This window comes from Oncorhynchus keta, chromosome 32 (genome assembly GCF_023373465.1).
Source record: "Oncorhynchus keta strain PuntledgeMale-10-30-2019 chromosome 32, Oket_V2, whole genome shotgun sequence".
Taxonomy (NCBI): domain Eukaryota; kingdom Metazoa; phylum Chordata; class Actinopteri; order Salmoniformes; family Salmonidae; genus Oncorhynchus; species Oncorhynchus keta.
In genome coordinates, this window is record NC_068452.1 from 9,515,181 (window position 1) to 9,536,790 (window position 21,610).

The 21,610-nt window shown below is 45.7% G+C and overlaps 1 protein-coding gene across 1 annotated transcript in view; it reads left to right on the forward strand.

Annotated features, from left to right (window-relative positions):
- The first annotated feature begins 10,736 nt into the window (after nucleotides 1-10,736).
- The window catches only part of LOC118365024 (nidogen-1-like), a 76,664-nt gene continuing 65,790 nt past the window's right edge, over nucleotides 10,737-21,610 (forward strand). The window contains exon 1 of the mRNA XM_035746919.2: nucleotides 10,737-11,051. Within this exon, the coding sequence (XP_035602812.2) occupies nucleotides 10,848-11,051 (204 nt within the window). The 5' untranslated portion in view covers nucleotides 10,737-10,847. The remainder of the gene's footprint in view (nucleotides 11,052-21,610) is intronic.

A 21,610-nucleotide genomic window follows, 5' to 3' on the forward strand; every position in this document is an offset into this window, starting at 1 on the left:
GTGGGCCTACACATGGCACACCATTTAATTTGTCAATTTCCATCTCACCCGATTTTACATGAATTTTTCAAACTTTCAAATGTCAATGGGGAGAGTGACTACATTTCAGCCGTGCGTAATTGGCCGACTCCCACCACGGCAAAGGAGGTGCAGCCTTTTTTAGGGTTTGCCAATTACTATTGGAGGTTTATCCTGGGTTTTGGTCAGGTAGCAGCTCCCATTACCTCACTGCTGAAGGGGGGCCCGGTGCGTTTGCAGTGGTTGGCTGAGACGGACAGGGCTTTTGGTCACCTAAGGGCTCTGTTTACCTCGGCTCCCGTGCTGGCACATCCGGATCCCTCTTTGGCGTTCACGGTGGAGGTGGACGCGTCCGAGGCTGGGATTGGAGCCGTGCTCTCTCAGCGCTCGGGTACGCCACCGAAGCTCCGCCCATGTGCCTTCTCGAAGAAGCTCAGCCCGGCGAAACGGAACTATGATGTGGGGGACCGGGAGCTGTTGGCTGTGGTGAAGGCGTTGAAGGTGTAGAGACATTGCCTTGAGGGGGCTCAACACCCTTTTCTCATCTGAACTGACCACTGCAACCTGGAGTACATCCGGGCAGCGAGGAGACTGAATCCTCGTCAGGCAAGGTGGGCCATGTTTTTTACCCGTTTTGTTTCCACCCTTTCTTTCAGACCAGGCTCCCAGAATGTTAAGGCAGACGCACTGTCCCGGCTGTATGACACAGAGGAACGGCCCATGTATCCTACCCCCATACTTCCTCCTTCTCGGTGTGCACACGGTGTAAGGCTCCTAGGCACCTGCCCAGAGGTAATCCTTACCCGTTCCACAACAGCCTTGGTCGCATCTGTCGGTCGATTTCCTCACCGATCTTCCTCCCTCACAGGGTAACACCACGATCCTGGTTGTTGTGGACCGTTTTCCAAGTCCTGCCGTCTCCTCCCTCTGCCCGGTCTCCCTACGGCACTACAGACTGCGGAGGCCTTTTTTACACACATCTTCCGGCACTACGGGGTGCCTGAGGATATAGTGTCTGATCGGGGTCCCCAGTTCACTTCGAGGGTCTGGAGGGCGTTCATGGAACGTCGGGGGTCTCGATCAGCCTTACCTCGGGTTTTCACCCCGAGAGTAATGGGCAGGTGGAGAGAGTGAACCAGGATATGGGTAGGTTTCTGCGGTCTTATTGTCAGGACCGGCCGGGGGAGTAGGTGGCGTTCGTGCCCTGGGCCGAGATGGCTCAGAACTCGCTCCGCCACTCCTCCACTAACCTCTCGCCCTTCCAGTGCATACTGGGGTACCAGCCGGTTCTAGCGCCTTGGCATCAGAGTCAGACCGAGGCTCCTGCGGTGGACGACTGGTTCAGGCGTGCGGAGGAGACCTGGGACGCCGCCCATGTTCACGTCCACCGGGTATGGCTCTCGACCCAAAATTTGCCCCACCGCCTGCCCTGCCAGAGGCTGGGGTAGCAGTTTGTGGGGCCATTTAAAGTCCTGAGGTGACTGAACGAGGTTAGTTATCGGTTACAGCTTCCCCCGATTACCGTATTAACCCCTCGTTCAATGTGTCTCTCCTCAGGCCGGTGGTGGCTTGAAAAGGATCCCCATTAGCTGTTGCAACAGCGGCAGCTACTCTTCCTGGGGTCTACACAAAACATGAAACATGACATAATACAGAACATCAATAGACAAGAAAAGCTCAAGGACAGAACTACATACAATGGACAATGTGAGTTGTTTTTTCAAATAAAGATGTGCCGAATACAACAGGTGTAGACCTTACAGTGAATTGCTTACTTACAAGACCTTAACCAACAATTCTTTAATAAGATTAAGAAAAAGTGTTAAATAAAAAAAATGGATAAGTAAAAAATAAAAAAAGTAACAAATAATTAAACGGCATCAGTGAAATAACAATAGAGAGGCTATATACAGGGAGTACCTGTACAGAGTCAATGTGCGGGGGCACCAGTTAGTCGAGGTAATTGAGGTAATATGTACATGTACAGTTGAAGTCGGAAGTTTACATACACCTTAGCCAAATACATTTAAACGAACGAAACCGAAACAGTTCTGTCTGGTGCAGAATACAAACACTCAACAGAAAATATTCACCCACAAAACAAGGGTGAAAACAGGCTGCCTAAGTATGGTTCTCAATCAGGTACAACGACTGTCAGCTGCCTCTGATTGAGAACCATACCAGACCAAACACAGAAATACCAACTCATAGAAAAACAAACATAGACAACCCACCCAACTCACGCCCTGACCATACTAAAACAAAGACATATCAAAAGAACTAAGGTCAGAACATGACAGTACCCCCTCCCAAAGGTGTGGACTCCGGACGCAAAACCTGAACCTTTGGGGGAGGGTCTGGGTGGGCGTCTGTCCGCGGTAGCGGCCCTGGTGCGGGACGCGGACCCCACTCCACCATAGTCTATACCCGCCTCCGTGGCCTCTTTAGAGCGGGAACCCTCGCCGCCGACCTCGGACTGGGGACCCTAGCAACGGGTCCCGAATGGACGGGAGATTCCGGCAGCTCCGGACAGGCGGGAGACTCCGGCAGCTCAGAACAGACGGGCGACTCTGGCAGCTCAGGACAGAGGGGCGACTCCGGCAGCTCAGGACAGACGGGCGACTCCGGCAGCTCAGAACAGACGGGCGACTCCGGCAACTCAGGACAGACGGGCGACTCCGGCAGCTCAGGACAGACGGGCGACTCCGGCAGCTCAGGACAGACGGGCGACTCCGGCAGCTCAGGACAGACGGGCGATTCCGGCAGCTCAGGACAGACGGCGACTCTGGCAGCTCAGGACAGACGGGAGACTCTGGTAGCTCAGGACAGACGGGAGACTCTGGCAGCTCAGGATAGACGGGAGACTCTGGCAGCTCAGGACAGTAGGGAGACTCTGACAGGGCTGAGCAGGCAGGAGCACCTGTAGGGAGGAGACGGAGAGACAGCCTGGTGCAGGGGGCTGCCACCGGAGGGTTGGTGCGTGGAGGAGGCACCGGATAGACCGGACCGTGGAGGCGCACTGTAGGTCTCGAGCACCGAGCCTGCACAACCCTACCTGGCTGGATACTCCCCGTAGCCAGGCCAGTGTGGCGCGGTGGTATAGACCGCATTGGGCTGTGCTGGCGAACCGGGGACACCATACGCAGGGCTGGTGCCATGTAACCCGGCCCGAGGAGACGCACTGGAGACCAGATGCGCTGAGCCGGCTTCATGGCACCTGGCTCGATGCCCACTCTCGCCCGGCCGATGCGAGGCCCTGCTATGTATAACGCACTGGACTATGCCTGCGGACCGGGGACACCGTGCGCCTCACGGTATAACACGGTGCCTGCCCGGTCCACCTCTTTCCACGGTAAGCACGGGGAGTTAGCTCAGGTCTCCTTTTGAGAATCTGAGGACCCATGACTAATCCTTTCTGTCTCCTGTCATGCCCTCTTCAGGCTGTCTTAGTGTGTTTGGACCATGATGTAGTGGTGATGTAGAGACCAAGGAACTTGAAGCTCTCAACCTGCTCCACTACAGCCCCGTCGATGAGAATGGGGGTCCTCCTTTTCCTGTAGGCCACAATCATCTTCTTTGTCTTGATCTCGTTGAGGGAGAGGTTTTTGTCCTGGCATCACACAGCCAGGTCTCTCTCTGACCTCCTCCCTATTGGCTGTCTCATAGGTGTCGGTGATCAGGCCTAGCATTTGTTGTGTCATCTGCAAACTTGATGATGGTGTTGCAGTCGTGCCTGGCCAAGCAGTCATGAGTGAACAGGGAGTACAGGAGGAGACTGAGCACGCATCCCTGAGGGGCCCCCGTGTTGAGGATCAGCGTGGCGGATGTGTTGTTACCTACCCTTACCACCTGGGTAAGGGTATATATATCTTCATGAATTTAGAAATAGTGTACATTACACTAGCTTGTAAACTCAAAATTCTATCTCTTATTCAGGTATCCATCCAAAGACAAATATTTTTTTTTTCTGGATGGGGGTGCAGAGGCAACCATAGATTTGATTTGATTTAGCCGATTAGCCGATGCCAATGACAACAGCTAGTCTTACTGGGGTCCGACACGTATCGAAAAATACATTACAGACAAAATACTTTACAATTTATATACAAACATGAACATGTAGTGTGAGTGTGTGTGCATCTATCAGTTACACATACATGTCATTACATACTGTTTCAGGGGTTGTATGGTGGATGGTCGGTATGTGCCTGTGAGGTTTCTGTGTTTTCTGGCTGCCAGGACCATGGACAGCAATGGGAAGTATTCCCCAGGGGCAGGACCATGGACAGCTCAGGGGAAACTGCCAGACTACAGCAGAACAGCCACACCTGTCTCCAGTTGTAATTAGAGGCTAAACAGCAGATTGAAACCAATCGGAGCCTCTACTTAACTGCGCCCTGTGTATGCATTCTTTGTCTTTCATTTAACCCCGGCAGGTGAACGAGGAGGAGGAGGAGGTGGCGGCGGCGGCGGCGGCGGCGGCGGGCGGCGGCGGCGGCGGCTATTGGAGAGACTGCACATATGGTGGAGAAGGAGGTTTACTGGAATAAAGGAACTGAAGATTTTAGCAAGGCCTGAACTCCAAAGACCAAGAGTGGAGGATCTTTGACTGGTGAAGATGGATTTGTTTGTTTGTTTGAGTTGCCGGTACCCGATTTTAAAATAATAAACCGTATTAACCATTACTGTGGACTGGCGGTGTGTGTTTGTGTAAACCCTGATCAAGTCGCCGAAACTGCCACAAGTAGGTCACATGGGGGAGAGGCATTGTACCATATGTTGCTTTATTTGTTTTTTTAAACCAGGTATGCTGTTCACTTGCACTATATACAGTGCGGCAAGAAAGTATTTACTCAGCCACCAATTGTGCAAGTTCTCCCACTTAAAATGATGAGAGGCCTGTAATTATCATCATAGGTACACTTCAACTATGACAGACAAAATGAGAAAAACAAATCCAGAAAATCACATTGTAGGATTTTTAATGAATGTATTTGCAAATTATGGTGGAAAATAAGTATTTGGTCACCTACAAACAAGCAAGATTTCTGTCTCTCAGACCTGTAACTTCTTCTTTAAGAGGCTCCTCTGTCCTCCATTCATTACCTGGTATTAATGGCACCTGTTTGACATTGTTATCAGTATAAAAGACACCTGTACACAACCTCAAACAGTCACACTCCAAACTGCACTATGGCCAAGACCAAAGAGCTGTCAAAGGACACCAGAAACAAAATTGTAGACCTGCACCAGGCTGGGAAGACTGAATCTGCAATAGGTAAGCAGCTTGGTTTGAAGAAATCAACTGTGGGAGCAATTATTAGGAAATGGAAGACATACAAAACCACTGATAATCTCCCTCGATCTGGGGCTCCACGCAAGATCTCACCCCGTGGGGTCAAAATGATCACAAGAACAGTGAGAAAAAATCCCAGAACCACATGGGGGGACCTAGTGAATGACCTGCAGAGAGCTGGTAACAAAGTCTACCATCAGTAACACACTACGCCGCCAGGGACTCAAATCCTGCAGTGCCAGACGTGTCCCCCTGCTTAAGCCAGTATATGTCCAGGCCCGTCTGAAGTTTGCAAGAGAGCATTTGGATGATCCAGAAGAAGATTGGGAGAAGGTCAGATGAAACCAAAATATAACATTTTGGTAAAAACTCAACTCGTCGTGTTTGGAGGACAAAGAACACCATACCTACCGTGAAGCATGGGGGTGGAAACATCATGCTTTGGGGCTGTTTTTCTGCAAAGGGACCAGGACAACTGATCCGTGTAAAGGAAAGAATGAATTTATTTTATTTTATTTCACCTTTATTTAACCAGGTAGACAAGTTGAGAACAAGGTCTCATTTACAATTGCGACCTGGCCAAGATAAAGCAAAGCAGTTCGACACATACGACACAGAGTTACACATGGAGTAAAACAAACATACAGTCAATAATACAGTATAAACAAGTCTATATACGATGTGAGCAAATGAGGTGAGATAAGGGAGATAAAGGCAAAAAAGGCAATGGTGGCAAAGTAAATACAATATAGCAAGTAAAACACTGGAATGGTAGATTTGCAATGGAAGAATGTGCAAAGTAGAAATACAAATAATGGGGTGCAAAGGAGCAAAATTAATTAATTAATTGAATACTGTAGGGAAAGAGGTAGTTGTTTGGGCTAAATTATAGGTGGGCTATGTACAGGTGCAGTAATCTGTGAGCTGCTCTGACAGTTGGTGCTTAAAGCTAGTGAGGGAGATAAGTGTTTCCAGTTTCAGAGATTTTTGTAGTTCGTTCCAGTCATTGGCAGCAGAGAACTGGAAGGAGAGGCGGCCAAAGAAAGAATTTGTTTTGGGGGTGACTAGAGAGATATACCTGCTGGAGCGTGTGCTACAGGTGGGAGATGCTATGGTGACCAGTGAGCTGGGATAAGGGGGGACTTTATCTAGCAGGGTCTTGTAGATGACATGGAGCCAGTGGGTTTGGCGACGAGTATGAAGTGAGGGCGAGTCAACGAGAGCGTACAGAACGCAATGGTGGTTAGTATATGGGGCTTTGGTGACAAAACGGATTGCACTGTGATAGACTGCATCCAATTTGTTGAGTAGGGTATTGGAGGCTATTTTGTAAATGACATCGCCAAAGTCGAGGATTGGTAGGATGGTCAGTTTTACAAGGGTATGTTTGGCAGCATGAGTGAAGGATGCTTTGTTGCGAAATAGGAAGCCAATTCTAGATTTAACTTTGGATTGGAGATGTTTGATATGGGTCTGGAAGGAGAGTTTACAGTCTAACCAGACACCTAAGTATTTGTAGTTGTCCACGTATTCTAAGTCAGAGCCGTCCAGAGCAGTGATGTTGGACAGGCGGGCAGGTGCAGGTAGCGATCGGTTGAAGAGCATGCATTTAGTTTGACTTGTATTTAAGAGTAATTGGAGGCCACAGAAGGAGAGTTGTATGGCATTGAAGCTTGCCTGGAGGGTTGTTAACACAGTGTCCAAAGAAGGGCCAGAAGTATACAGAAGTCCAGAGTTAGCGGTAGAAATCCAGGGAGAGAAAAATAGGTCCGGTATGTTCCGGTCCGAGCCGCGCCGTACAAAACTGGCGATAGGTTTTCGAGCTAAAGGATAGCTGATGACCACAAACCGTGGTTAGCTGAATACTAACGATTAGCCAGTAAAGAAGCTAACTAGCTTCTGATTAGCTTCTGAATGGGGCCATGTATCGTGAGATTTTGAGTGAAAACCTCCTTCCATCAGCAAGGGCATTGAAGATGAAACGTGGCTGGGTCTTTCAGCATGACAATGATCCCAAATACACCGCCCGGGCAACGAAGGAGTGGCTTCGTAAGAAGCATTTCAAGGTCCTGGAGTGGCCTAGCCAGTCTCCAGATCTCAACCCCATAGAAAATCTTCGGAGGGAGTTGAAAGTCCGTGTTGCCCAGCAACAGCCCCAAAACATCACTGCTCTAGAGGAGATCTGCATGGAGGAATGGACCAAAATACCAGCAACAGTGTGTGAAAACCTTGTGAAGACTTACAGAAAACGTTTGACCTCTGTCATTGCCAACAAAGGGTATATAACAAAGTATTGAGACAAACTTTTGTTATTGACCAAATACTTATTTTCCACCATAATTTGCAAATAAATTCATAAAAAATCCTACAATGTGATTTTCTGGATTTTTTTTCTCATTTTGTCTGTCATAGTTGAAGTGTACCTCTTTTTAAGTGGGAGAACTTGCACAATTGGTGGCTGACTAAATACTTTTTTTGCCCCACTGTAAGATGTAAGGGAGTTCCACTCATGGTTCTGTATAATACTATATGTTTCCTTGTATTTGTTCTGGACCTGGGGACTGTGAAAAGACCCCTGGGGGGGTGTGTCTGTCAGTGCGGTGTGTAAGTTGACTATGTAAACAATTTTGAATTTCCAACACGTTCATGTTTCTGATAATAACAAGTGATGTAGTCAGTCCTTCCTTAACTCTCAGCCAAGAGAGACTGGCATGCATAGTATTAATATTAGCCCTTTGATCACAATGAAGAGCAAGATGTGCCACTTTTCTTTTTTTTTGCAACACTTGGCCATATAACTGGACAATAAAGATAAGCTCAAATTAGTGCCTGCAGGACCTGCTTTGTGTGGTGTCAAAAAAGCAGAGTATCTCTTTGTGACAGACCTCTCCCCATTTTTTTCAACCATTGACTATATGTTTTGACCATGACAGTTAAGGTAACACCAATTAGTTTAGTCCCAACTTGTTCAACAGCCACACCATTCATTACCAGATTCAGCTGATGTCTAGAACTTGATTTGTACCAAATACAATGCTCTTAGTTTTAGAGATGAGATGGATCAGTTTACTACAGTTTACTACTGGCCACCCATTCCAAAACAGACTGCAACTCTTAAGGGTTTTGGCGACTTCATTAGCTATGGTATCTGATGCGTATATGGTTGAATCATCAGAATACATGGACACATGCTTTGTTTAATGCCAGTGGCAAGTCATTGGTACAAATAGAAAAGAGTAGAGGGCCTAGAGAACTGCACTGCAGTACATAGGATTCAACTCTGAGGAGAACCCCAGTTTTCATAGTGACAGTGGCCTACAGGGCAAGTTTTTGGTCTCCAACAGCCTGACCACAGACCCAATCTCTTGGCTCCAAAGTCAGAGCTGCTGACCGGTGCAAGGCCAAAGTCCTCTGGGAGTGCATCCTGTGTGCCGACCCCAGAAACGCCTCTGCAATCAGGATGATCCTGAAGAAGGTTGGTTGTCAAGGCTCATCTCAGAAGGCTGTCAGGCCCCAAGTTGACCAAGGAGGCCTTGCAGTGTCCAGACCTGTCCCAGAGTGCTGTGGAGGCCAGTGCCAATGCCAGTCAGGTTTCTGGGTACCTTTGCTGCCCCCTGACATAGGAGCATATAGTCATTCCGTCAATCAGGAAGTGAGCCAGCTGAAGAGACCTCAACTGTCATTCCCCCGAGCTAAATATATGCAGCATGTGGAGGCCGGTGTCTGCGTACCTTTCCTGGAGGCTGCTGAGGGATATTCTCAATCAGGAACTGAGAAAGTCCAAGAGGCCTAAACTGAAGCAGCAGCTAGAGGCCCGCTGATATGTCAGAAGGGGGGCTGCAAAGAGCATATAGCCAGAGTGAAGGAGGAGACCCCAGATAGCAAGAAAAAGGAGGGAGCATAGTCACTGATATTCACTCATTCATATGCCCACATCAGGGTTGGGGTCAATTCCATTTCAATTCAGTCAAATCAGAAAGTAAGCTGAAATCCCAGTTTCCATTAAAACAATTGATTTAAAAAGAGGCATTGAGGAATATTGGAACGGGAAGTGGAAGGTCACACACACACACACACACACACACACACACACACACACACACACACACACACACACACACACACACACACACACACACACACACACACACACACACACACACACACACACACACACACACACACACACACACACACACACAAGAATGCCTCTTGATGATTGCTGCACCATAGATATTTCCTTAAATATTTTAATGAGTAAACATCTGTCAGTAAAGCCTGCACTGTACATCAAACTGACCAGGCCCTGATAGGAATAGAGAGGGTGGTACAACACTACCTCTGAATGTAGTAACTACATGTGTAAAACAGGTACATGTAGTTTCATTTCAATCAAAAAAGCAAATACATCACACACAAAAAGAGATGATGAAATGCTCCTCATCCATTCAAATGGATTGTTAAAGACTCTTTGACATCACATTTCAGACAGCAGGTGGCAGTGTCTTCGAATGGAAAAGAAAGTAACAAAAATAAGGCAATTACAAGCAATAAAATATGTTTCTAGTACCTTTATATTTTCTCTCCTTTGTTATTAATTTGCTTAACTAGTTCATCTGGTTTGGAAAAAGAAAATGGCGACCTGCCATTGCAACACTACAATATATTGCCCACATATTATATAGTTATTTTGCAACCGTTTGCAATTGTTCACAATTTGTTACTTAACTTGGAACAAAATGTGGGTTGAAGGGGAACACAGGCAACACTTTTCTGCTGTTAAATATATTGGCATGGCGCTCTACTCAACAGTGTTGTTGTTAACATTTCAATATTCCGCGGACTCTCTTCTCCAGAGCAATTCACAGGAGTAATTAGGGTTAAGTGTCTTGCTCAAGCGCTCATCGACAGATATTTCACCCAGACGGCTCGGGGATTTGAAGCAGCAATCTTTAGGTTACCGGCCCAACGCGCGTAACATCTAGGCTACCTGCCGCTGTAGTTGCTGTAGCTTGGTAAATTACACATTTAAAACTGTTTAACCACCAGTATGTTGTTGGACAAACATTACAGAATGATTTGTTATATATAATGATCTGTAATTCTGCACCCAAAATCATCCCTCATAAATTGCTTAAATATGTAAATATGTGGTTATCAATTCATGAAAAAACAAGGTTCAGTTTGTTTGGTGAAAGACTGCGAGTAAAGGCAAAGGGACTTAAATCTACTTTTTCATGGTTATGTTATCTAGTATATCTAGAGGAGAGAAGGTTAAACCGTCCGGACAGATGCATGATTGTGAAGAATGGAAAGCCGTATGTGAGGCAGGCAATCCCGCGCAAGTGTCCCATGCCTATTTCTCCGCCTTCTCCAACTCCACCCTCCCTTTATATGGGCTTTTACTACTGCCGATTCATTCCGTTATTGTGCGCCCTGAGGTGTACGCCGCATCGGAACCGCTTTGGCAAACTGTGTAGGCAAGCCTATAGGTCAAAACTAATAAAAGTTCTGGGCATAGACCTATTTAAATATGGATCTTCATCAACGAGGTTGGTTAGGATGGGCAACTATTTTTGCCATTGCGTTATCAGTGAACGGTTTGAGCAAACGCGACATGTTTGATTATGGAGAGCAAGCTGGAGACCAACTTTTGGAGCAAGGGACCGACCAAACTCAAAAACTTATTTTGAATCAGTCAATGTTCTTCTTCGATGGCACATATGACACTGTTTATGTGAGTAGAATGATGTTTTATGCACATGCGCAAATAGTAGCTTAATTATGCACGAGAATAGCTGCAAAATATATCACTGGAAAAAATGCACAGCCATCAATTATGATATTCACATGCACGTTGACTGTTCCCCTTCCTATGGATTCATTGTGATAGGCGATTTTATCCATGAAAGATAGAATGTAATTGTTTTGTTTAGCTATGTTCTCAATTAGTTAACCACCTCATGCATAAAATCTGTTCACAAAGTAAAGTACTCTTTTATGATAATCAATTAGCATAAATTGCTCAAATGCCATGAATTGGGGTGATGAAAGGCCATGTGGAACGTTGCTGGGAGGGTTTGGAATGTCAGTCAATTCGTTATGTGATTGATAAGGCTATCAACACCCACCTTCATAAACGTGGCTCTGTGCCTCCTTATACTGTAGAATATCACATACCAACAAATCATGTGATGATGATTGATAGAGAATGATACATTCATTGATCCACATATGTATTTAGTTTAGAATGTTTCATATCATCCCAAGCACCTGAAAGTTGCCCAAAATGTCACATTGGCAATTGTTATCCCCAAATCTCTCTCTCTCTCTCTCTCTCTCTCTCTCTCTCTCTCTCTCTCTCTCTCTCTCTCTACTGCATTATATATTAAATCCCCCTATAGCTATGGATCCCAGACGGTGTAGTGTAAGGCTTAATTAACCCAAACAATGACTAGTCTGTTTGTTAAAAAGCGCTGAGCCCCATTGTTGTGAATTGACAAAACATCAACCCCAGAAGGCCCAGGTAAGCTCATCCCTGTGCCCCATAAGAAAGCTTTGTCTGTGACGTGACTCGCCTTTTGTTGGATCAAAAAACAGACGGCACAGAGAACTAATGAGTTCCCCACACAGCAGGCCTATTGTGTGATTTATCTCCAAAGAGGCAGTCAATCTCTTTTGTGTTCACACAGCAAAGACCTTGGAAGGTGTCAGCGACTCAGCCTTGCTAAAATACTCCAAACCAGAAGGTGGCAGTAGTGTTGTTTGGCAATGCATATCCGTGTGTGTTGCTTATGGCCTAGATTCGAAGCTACTGTATCTTCGCTAATGTTGCTATTTTGTAGAAAGTCCTTGTTGATACTATGTTGTTATTGTCTAAATACTGTTTTGTACATTGTCATGTATTTGTACATTTTATGTGGCCCCAGGAAGAGTAGCTGATGCATTTGCAGTAGCTAATGGGGATCCTAATTAACTAAACTAAATACTAGTCAGATGGGACAGCTAGATAACTACAGTACCTTGCAAGGTGATGAAGAAACGATTTAATTCACTCTCCATAATTCTATACTGCCAGTGCCAGTCCATAGCAAAATGTTTAGGTGGCTAGCTAATGTTAGCATATACGCTAGCTAGCTAAGGACACTGCACTAACTTGGCAGCTAACACAGACAGCTGTTTCATGGAAACTAGCTAATCCATTGTGATTTAATTACAAGGTCAATACTAGCTACAGTGGTTAGCAAGCTTGGAGGAAGTATTTAGTGTTGTATGCATTGCGTCTATGCGCTTAGCTAGCCTACATTGCATATGAAGTGCGACTGGCTCATCCCTGGACGTACTGAGAAAATGCCCTATTTTTCATATTTTTGTAGGCTCCCCCACGTGGGGGTTCGTGCTCTTTGATTGGCTCAAAGTCAAGTTGTTGGCCACTGACAAGCATTGCGATTCTACAAGTATAATCTGTAGGTTCGTCGCTACTGGGTCAGCACGCAGCAGGTACCGCTTTTGTTCTAGCAAGAGAAGGAACAGCCTCCCACTTTGATAAGTAGGCCTACCTATCGGCAGTCTATCGGCAGTGAGATTCTCAGTGTGTTTCATGTTGTATGCGAGCTCAAATCCAATTGATAGCCAATCCTGATGCTTATCATATTGACTTGACTTGATTTGACTGAAGATTATTTTTCTCTACCCTAAATAAAAAAAAATGTGCAGTGTTTGTCATTGTTTAGGGATATTAGCAGGGAATTTGTCTCTGCATTTCAAGCTAAGTCAGTTATCATTCTGTCATTTGGGACCATTCAACTGCTCAGATTGTTCTTCTATGCAAATATCCTCTTTTCTAAACCAAGAGATTCCAACACGCTTGTGGTTGTTCTCACTTCTCACCACATCTATCTCTTTTGTTTTTGTTGACTTAAACTCCCCTAAAACGACATATTCCATATAAACTTTATTCCATACAAACATATTCCATACAAAGTTTCCTGCAAAAAGGCTGCATTTATCTGTCCAGAACAGCTTCCTCCCCTCCCAATGAGTGACATCCTGCAATTTAGTAATATTCCCAGTGCTACTTGAACCCCTTCCAACCAGATTAGCCAGATAATATACCACCCACTAATTGCAGAATGACACAAAGGATGGATGCAATCAGGGCAACATTGTACTTAAATGGAATTGCAGAAGGGAAAATCACATTGATCACATTTTTTTATGAAGTCTTACTGTTCATTTTACATTTACATTTTAGTCTTAAAAAAATGTATTTATAGATTTTCAAATATGACAACAAGAACAGTACAACCCCAACCCCTCATTCTCCTGCCCGCCCTCTCTCCCTCCCTCCCTCCCTCCCTCCCTCCCTCCCTCCCACCAAGGCATCACACAAGGATATACACTGCTCAACAAAATAAAGGGAACACAACACAATGTAACTCCAAGTCAATCACACTTCTGTGAAATCAAACTGTCCACTTAGGAAGTAACACTGATTGACAATAAATTTCACATGCTGTTATGCAAATGGTATAGACAACAGGTGGAAATTATAGGCATTTAGCAAGAAACCCCCAATAAAGGAGTGGTTCTGCAGGTGGGGACCATAGACCACTTCTCAGTTCCTATGCTTCCTGGCTGATGTTTTGGTCACTTTTGAATGCTGGCGTTGCTTTCACTCTAGTGGTAGCATGAGACGGAGTCTACAACCCACACAAGTGGCTCAGGTAGTGCAGCTCATCCAGGATTGCACATCAATGCGAGATGTGGCAAGAAGGTTTGCTATGTCTGTCAGCGTAGTGTCCAGAGCATGGAGGCGCTACCAGGAGACAGGCCAGTACATCAGGAGACGTGGAGGAGGCCGTAGGAGGGCAACAACCCAGCAGCAGGACCGCTACCTCCGCCTTTGTGCAAGGAGGAGCACTGCCAGAGCCCTGCAAAATGACCTCCAGTAGGCCACAAATGTGCATGTGTCTGCTCAAACGGTCAGAAACAGATTCCATGAGGATGGTATGAGGGTCCGACGCCCACAGGTGGGGGTTGTGCTTACAGCCCAACACCGTGCAGGACGTTTTTCATTTGCCAGAGAACACTAAGATTGGCAAATTCGCCACTGGCGCCCTGTGCTCTTCACAGGTGAAAGCAGGTTCACACTGAGCACATGTGACAGACGTGACAGTCTGGAGACGCCGTGGAGAACGTTCTGCTGCCTGCAACATCCTCCAGCATGACCGGTTTGGCGGTGGGTCAGTCATGGTGTGGGGTGACATTTCTTTGGGGGGCCGCACAGTCCGCCATGTGCTGGCCAGAGGTAGCCTGACTGCCATTAGGTACCGAGATGAGATCCTCAGACCCCTTGTGAGACCATATGCTGGTGTGGTTGGCCCTGGGTTCCTCCTACTGCAAGACAATGCTAGACCTCATGTGGCTGGAGTGTGCCAGCAGTTCCTGCAAGAGGAAGGCATTGATGCTATGGACTGGCCCGCCTGTTCCCCAGACCTGAATCCAATTGCGCACATCTGGGAGATCATGTCTCGCTCCATCCACCAACGCCACGTTGCACCACAGACTGTCCAGGAGTTGGCGGATGCTTTAGTCCAGGTCTGGGAGGAGATCCCTCAGGAGACCATCCGCCACCTCATCAGGAGCATGCCCAGGTGTTGTAGGGAGGTCATGCAGGCACGTGGAGGCCACACACACTACTGAGCCTCATTTTGACTTGTTTTAAGGACATTACATCAAAGTTGGATCAGCCTGTATGTGGTTTTCCACTTTGATTTTGTGTGACTCCAAATCCAGACCTCCATGTGTTGATAAATTTGATTTCCATTGATAATTTTTGTGTAATTTTGTTGTCAGCACATTCAACTATGTAAAGAAAAAAATATTTAATAAGAATATTTCATTCATTCAGATCTAGGATGTGTTATTTTAGTGTTCCCTTTATTTTTTGGAGCAGTGTACTATTAAAGTAAATGACATAGGACAGAAAAAAAACTGAAAAACCGTAATAGAAATAAAAACTATGGAAAAAGTTCAATAAAAATTCTTATCAGTACAAATGGCCACTAGAACAGACATGACTTCTTACCAAAATATGCAAGTTACACTTGGTAAAAAACAAGCTCTCCACGTATTGTATTAATGGGGACCAGTTTAAGTCAAACTTTTGTCGGGACCCAAGCACAGTGTACCTAACCTTCTCCAGAGGCAGAGATGACATCACCTCCTTAACCCACTGCATAAAGGAGGGTGCCTCTGCAGACTTCCAGTGAAAGACGACAAGGCGGCGAGCTAGCAGCGAGGCAAATGCTATTGCATTCGCCTAATGCGTGGTAGCATTCTGGTCTAGGGGAAGTATCCCAAAAAATGGCAGTGGGTTGGGACTAACAGTTGTATTACACATATGTGAGAATGCCTCAAAAATGGGGTCCCAGAAGCCACTCAAAAATTGGCATGACCAAAACATGTGTCCCACAGTCGCTGGACTCTGGTGGCATCTCAAACACGTGGGGTCCACATTTGGGTATATTTTTGCCACTCTGTCATTTGAGTAATGGAGACGGTGCAAAACTTTAAACGGAATGAGCCCATGCCTTATGCAAAATTATGAGGTGTGGATACTATGTTGCCATATATCATCGGGTAGCTCTCCACATATGTCTTGCTCCCATGCAGATTTTGTATTTGCCAAGGAAGGCGGATTAATGTTATGTATTATGTCGTATAATCTGGAGATTGTGCCCTTCAAATACAGGTTAAGATCTAAGCCCCTCTCAACTGGACACTTAGTTTGCTCGAGCGGAAATGAAGGGAAATGTTTTTTAGCAAAGCTGCGAGTTTGCGGATATCAAAAAAAAAAAGTGGGTATTGGGAATTTTGACCCAAATGTGTTGTCAACAAATAGGTCACACAAAAAAAAAACACCAGACCGTTCCTACGCCAGAACTGGAATGCTGTGTCAATCTGTGACGCTGGGAAGAGATGATTAGATGTTAATGGAGTGAAGTCACTTGTTTTTTTAAGGCTAAAGTGATTTTGGAAATGGGACCAGATTTTAAGGGAGTTCTTGACAATGGGTTTCAAAACATGGGCAGTGGGAAGCACAGGAGTGAGACTGGAGAAGTTGGAAGGATTGACTGTAGCTCCATGATGGCCCAAATCCTTGTTTTCAAATGTAGAAACCCAATACAAACATTTAGATATATTTGCTGACCAGTAGTAGTGTAAACAATTGGGGCTTAGGTCTCTCTAGAAATACCTTTCTCATTCGTGGATTTGACTTATTCCAAATGAAGGTGAAATTGCAGCTGTCCAGTTGTTTGAACATCGACTTCTGCAGACAAATGGGAATCATTTGGAAGAAGTACAAACACCTAGGTAATACAGTCATCTTAACAGAATTAGTGCGACCTGGTAATGAAATTGGAAGAGACGACCATCTTATGAAATCCTGCTTAGCGCGCTCCAGGAGTGTTTTGAAGTTATGTTTAGACTGAGCCTTAAATGAGCAAGTGACCTTTATTTATGTATGTACGCTTGTTTATTCCATGTGTAACTCTGTGTTGTTGTCTGTGTCACACTGCTTTGCTTTATCTTGGCCAGGTCGCAGTTGTAAATGAGAACTTGTTCTCAACTAGCTTACCTGGTTGAAATAAAAAATAAAAATGAGACCCGGCAAGATTTAGATTGGTTCCCCCACACCAAAATGGCATGAAAAGGGGTGTGAGTAATGGGAGTGGAAAAGATCTCCGTATGGCCCACCAGAGTACTCGAACCTACCGGTGAGCCTGGTCTTTTAGTGGACAGGTGGAGACGAAATGACCAGTAGTCCCGCAATACGGGCAGCTCTTAGGGTGAAGCCTGTATAGCCGTTCGGCTGGAGACAGCCTAGCTCTGCCTAGTTGCATTGGCTTGGGAAGAGGTGAATCGGCTGACTTCGGAGACTCTCGGGGGAACTCGGGTAGCCTCGCGTTCTCTCGGCAACGGAGCCATCGGGGACTTCTGGGATGCCTCGGAGGCGAGGTGGAATCCTTGGGCAGCGAGTGACATTGATTCTCCTCTCCTTCCTTCGTTCCTGTAGTTGCCCATCAATCTGTATGGTCAAGGTGATGAGCTTGGTCAAGCTCATCCTTTACTTCCTCCGAAACTCCGTACAGGAACATGTCGAACAGCTCTTCCGGGATCCAGGCACTCTCAGCTGCCAACATACGGAAATCCACCACATTGTCTGCCACACTGCGGGAGTCTTGCCGAAACTGGAGTAACTTCCGAGCAGCCTCTCTCATTGAAAACTTTCTTTACCTCCGACACAAGCTCCTCCAGACTGACTGCTGTTCCCATACTGCTGAAGCCCAGACGAGAGCCCTCCCGGACATTAGTGTGATGAGGTACGCTATCTTAGAGCGGTCCGAGGGGAAGGAGGAGGGCTGCAGCTCGATGATGAGGGAACACTGAGCGAGAAATGACCGACAGGTGCCCGACTCTCCATCGAAGAGTTCCGGGGGAGGTAAGCGGAGTTCCCAAATTACTGACGGCCTGGAAGGTTACCGTCTGCCTAACAGTTAACCCGCAGACATGCTCCAGCAATGTTTTCAATGCTCGGTCATGGCATTTGGCCAAGGTCTGGAACCCATCCATCAGACCATGAAGCAACTCCTTGTGCCTTCCAATGGTGGCTCCTTGGGAGGAGATGCTGTTGCGGAGCTGGTCCGAGTCTGCTGGTTCAGTCATGGCCAGTTCGTACTATCGCGTTTTAGGGAAGACCGAGATGCAGATAGTGTCGCAATAACAAAAGCTTATTACTAGAACGGGGGCAGGAAAAACAACAGGTCAAGGGCAGGCAGAGGTCGGTAATCCAGATCAGAGTCTAAAAGGTACAGAAATGCAGGCAGGGTCGGGGGAGGCAGAATTATCAAAACTGGGAAAACTTGAAAACGAACTAGAAACAGACAGGAGCAAGGGGAAAACGCTGGTAGGCTTGATGAACAAAATCAACTGGCAACAAACAAACAGACAAGGTATGGTTGGTATACAGAAGATAGCCCTATTTGGTAAAAGACCAAGTCCATATTATGGTAAGAACAGCTCAGATAAGAATAGAGAAATGACAGTCCATCATTACTTTAAGGCATGAAGGTCAGTCAATCCGGAACATTTCAAGAACTTTGAACATTTCTTCAAGTGCAGTCGCAAAAACCATCAAGTGCTATGTTGAAACTGGCTCTCATGAGGACCGCCACAGGAATGGAAGACCCAGAGTTACCTCTGCTGCAGAGGATAAGTTCATTAGAGTTACCAGCCCCAGAAATTGCAGGCCAAATAAATGCTTCACAGAGTTCAAGTAATAGACACATCTCAACATCAACTGTTCAGAGGAGACTGTGTGACTCAGGCCTGCAAATTATCCACTACTAAAGGACACCAATAATAAGAAGAGACTTGCTTGGGCCAAGGAACACTTGCAATGGACATTAGATCGGTGGAAATCTATCCTTTGGTCTGCTGAGTCCAAATTTGAGATTTTGGTTCTAACCTGTGTTGGTGAATGGATGATCTCTGCATATGTATTTTCCACTGTAAAACATGGAGGAGGAGGTGTTATGGTGTGGGGGTGCTTTGCTGGTGACACTGTCTGTGATGTATTTAAAATTCAAGGCACTCTTAAACAGTATGGCTACCATAGCATTCTGCAGCGATACGCCATCCCATCTGGTTTGGACTTGGTGGGACTATCATTTGTTTTTCAACAGGACAATGACCCAATACACCTCCAGGCTGTGTAAGGGCTATTTTACCAAGAAGGAGAGTGATGGAGTGCTGCATCAGATGACCTGGCCTCCACAATCCCCCAAACCTCAACAAAATTGAGATGGTTTGGGAGGAGTCGGACCGCAGAGTGAAGGAAAAGCAGCCAACAAGAGCTCAGCATATGTGGGAACTACTTCAAGACTGTTGCTCCAGTTTCAACTGTTCTGCCTTACTATTATTCGACCATGCTGGTCATTTATGAACATTTGAACATCTTGGCCATGTTCTGTTATAATCTCCACCCGGCACAGCCAGAAGAGGACTGGCTACCCCACATATGCTCTCTCTAATTCTCTCTTTCTTTCTCTCTCTCGGAGGACCTGAGCCCTAGGACCGTGCTCCAGGACTACCTGACATGATGACTCCTTGCTGTCCCCAGTCCACCTGACTGTGCTGCTGCTCCAGTTTCAACTGTTCTGCCTTATTATTATTCGACCATGCTGGTCATTTATGAACATTTGAACATCTTGGCCATGTTCTGTTAAAATCTCTACCCGGCACAGCCAGAAGAGGACTGGCCACCCCACATAGCCTGGTTCCTCTCTAGGTTTCTTCCTAGGTTTTGGCCTTTCTAGGGAGTTTTTCCTAGCCACCGTGCTTCTACACCTGCAATGCTTGCTGTTTGGGGTTTTAGGCTGGGTTTCTGTACAGCACTTTGAGATATCAGCTGATGTACGAAGGGCTATATAAATTAATTTGATTTGAAAAGCATTCCAGGTGAAGCTGGTTGAGAGAATATCAAAGAATATCAAAGATAAAACATAGTTTGATTTGTTTAACACTTTTTTTGGTTACTACATGATTCCATGTGTTATTTCATAGTTTTGACATCTTCACTATTATTCTACAATGTCGAAAATAGTAAAAAAAATTAAGAAAAAGAGTAGGTGTTCTAAAACCTTTGACCGGTTGTGTGTGTGTGTATATATATATATATATATATATATATATATTGCATGTTTTTTTCTGTTCAGTTTTGATGTAATTTCTTACTAAAACACCCACAAAAATCCCAAAAATGGTTCAATGCGCGACAGCAAATGGAAGAAGAAAAAGTTTTGCAAATGTTGTATGGTCATTGGTGTGAGTTTGTTTAAGATATATCAGAGTGTCGTTTTCCTGCTGCCCTTCACCGTCGCGTTGTGTTGCGTGTCATCTATAAGCTTAAGCAACGAGTTCTAAAGTCTGCTTTCCTCCCACCAAACTCTGCTCCCACACCCCTTGTGCATGTGGGATTTCCCCTTCACTCTCAATCACGGTCTGTAGAGCTTCAGCAGATGCCGAGAGCCACCCCTACCTCCATCCTTCGCTCCCTCTTTCCCTCTCCCCCTCCTCTGGTGTGCAGGTCGAGGCTGTGTTGCTCTAGTCAGTGCCTTTCCAGCAGTCCCAGCAGCTGTCTTTAAAATTGTCCCCGACACACTCACATAAACACACACTTCCGGGAGGGAATGTTTAGAGGTTGGCAGAGGGGTAGAGGGTGGATGTGTGTGTGTGAGTTGGGGGTCAGGGTGTTGAATTCTTTCAGTGCTCTGTAAGAGTGGGTTTGTCCATTAGTGTGTTTGTTCAGGAAGAAGAAAAAAATACTTTGGTATTTTGCGACTTGTTATATTCTGGATGTTAAAGTGCATTGAGATGGTCAATGTTGATTCTCTAACTCAGTGAACTTCTGACGAACTACATAATGTTATCTTTAGAAAAAATGTACAGTTCTGTAACATACAGATCATACTGAACACTGAGTGTACAAAACATTAAGAACACCTTCCTAATATTGAGTTGCACCCCTCCCCTTTTGCCCTCAGATCAGCCTCAATTCATCAGGGCGTGGACTCTATAGGATGTCAAAAGCGTTCCACAGGGATGCTGGCCCAAGTTGACTCCGATGATTCCCACAGTTGTTGATACACACGGGAAACTGTTGAGCATGAAAAATCTAGCAGAGTTGCAGTTCTTGACACAAACTGGTGAGCCTGGCACCTACTACCATACCTCGTTCAAAGGCATTTACATTTTTTGTGTTGCCGATTCACCCTCTGAATGGCACACATACAGTCGTGGCCAAAAGTTTTGAGAATGACACAAATATGGATTTTCACAAAGTCTGCTGCCTCAGTTTGTATGATGGCAATTTGCACATACTCTAGAATGTTATGAAGAGTGATCAAATGAATTGCAATTCATTGCAAAGTCCCTCTTTACCATGCAAATGAACTGAATCCCCCAAAAACATTTCCACTGAATTGCAGCCCTGCCACAATTTTTTATTTATTTTTTATTTAACCTTTATTTAACCAGGTAGGCTAGTTGAGAACAAGTTCTCATTTGCAACTGCAACCTGGCCAAGATAAATCATAGCAGTGTGAACAGACAACACAGAGTTACACATGGAGTAAACAATTAACAAGTCAATAACACAGTAGAAAAAAAGGTGAGTCTATATACATTGTGTGCAAAAGGCATGAGGACACTGGAGTGATAAGTGATCAG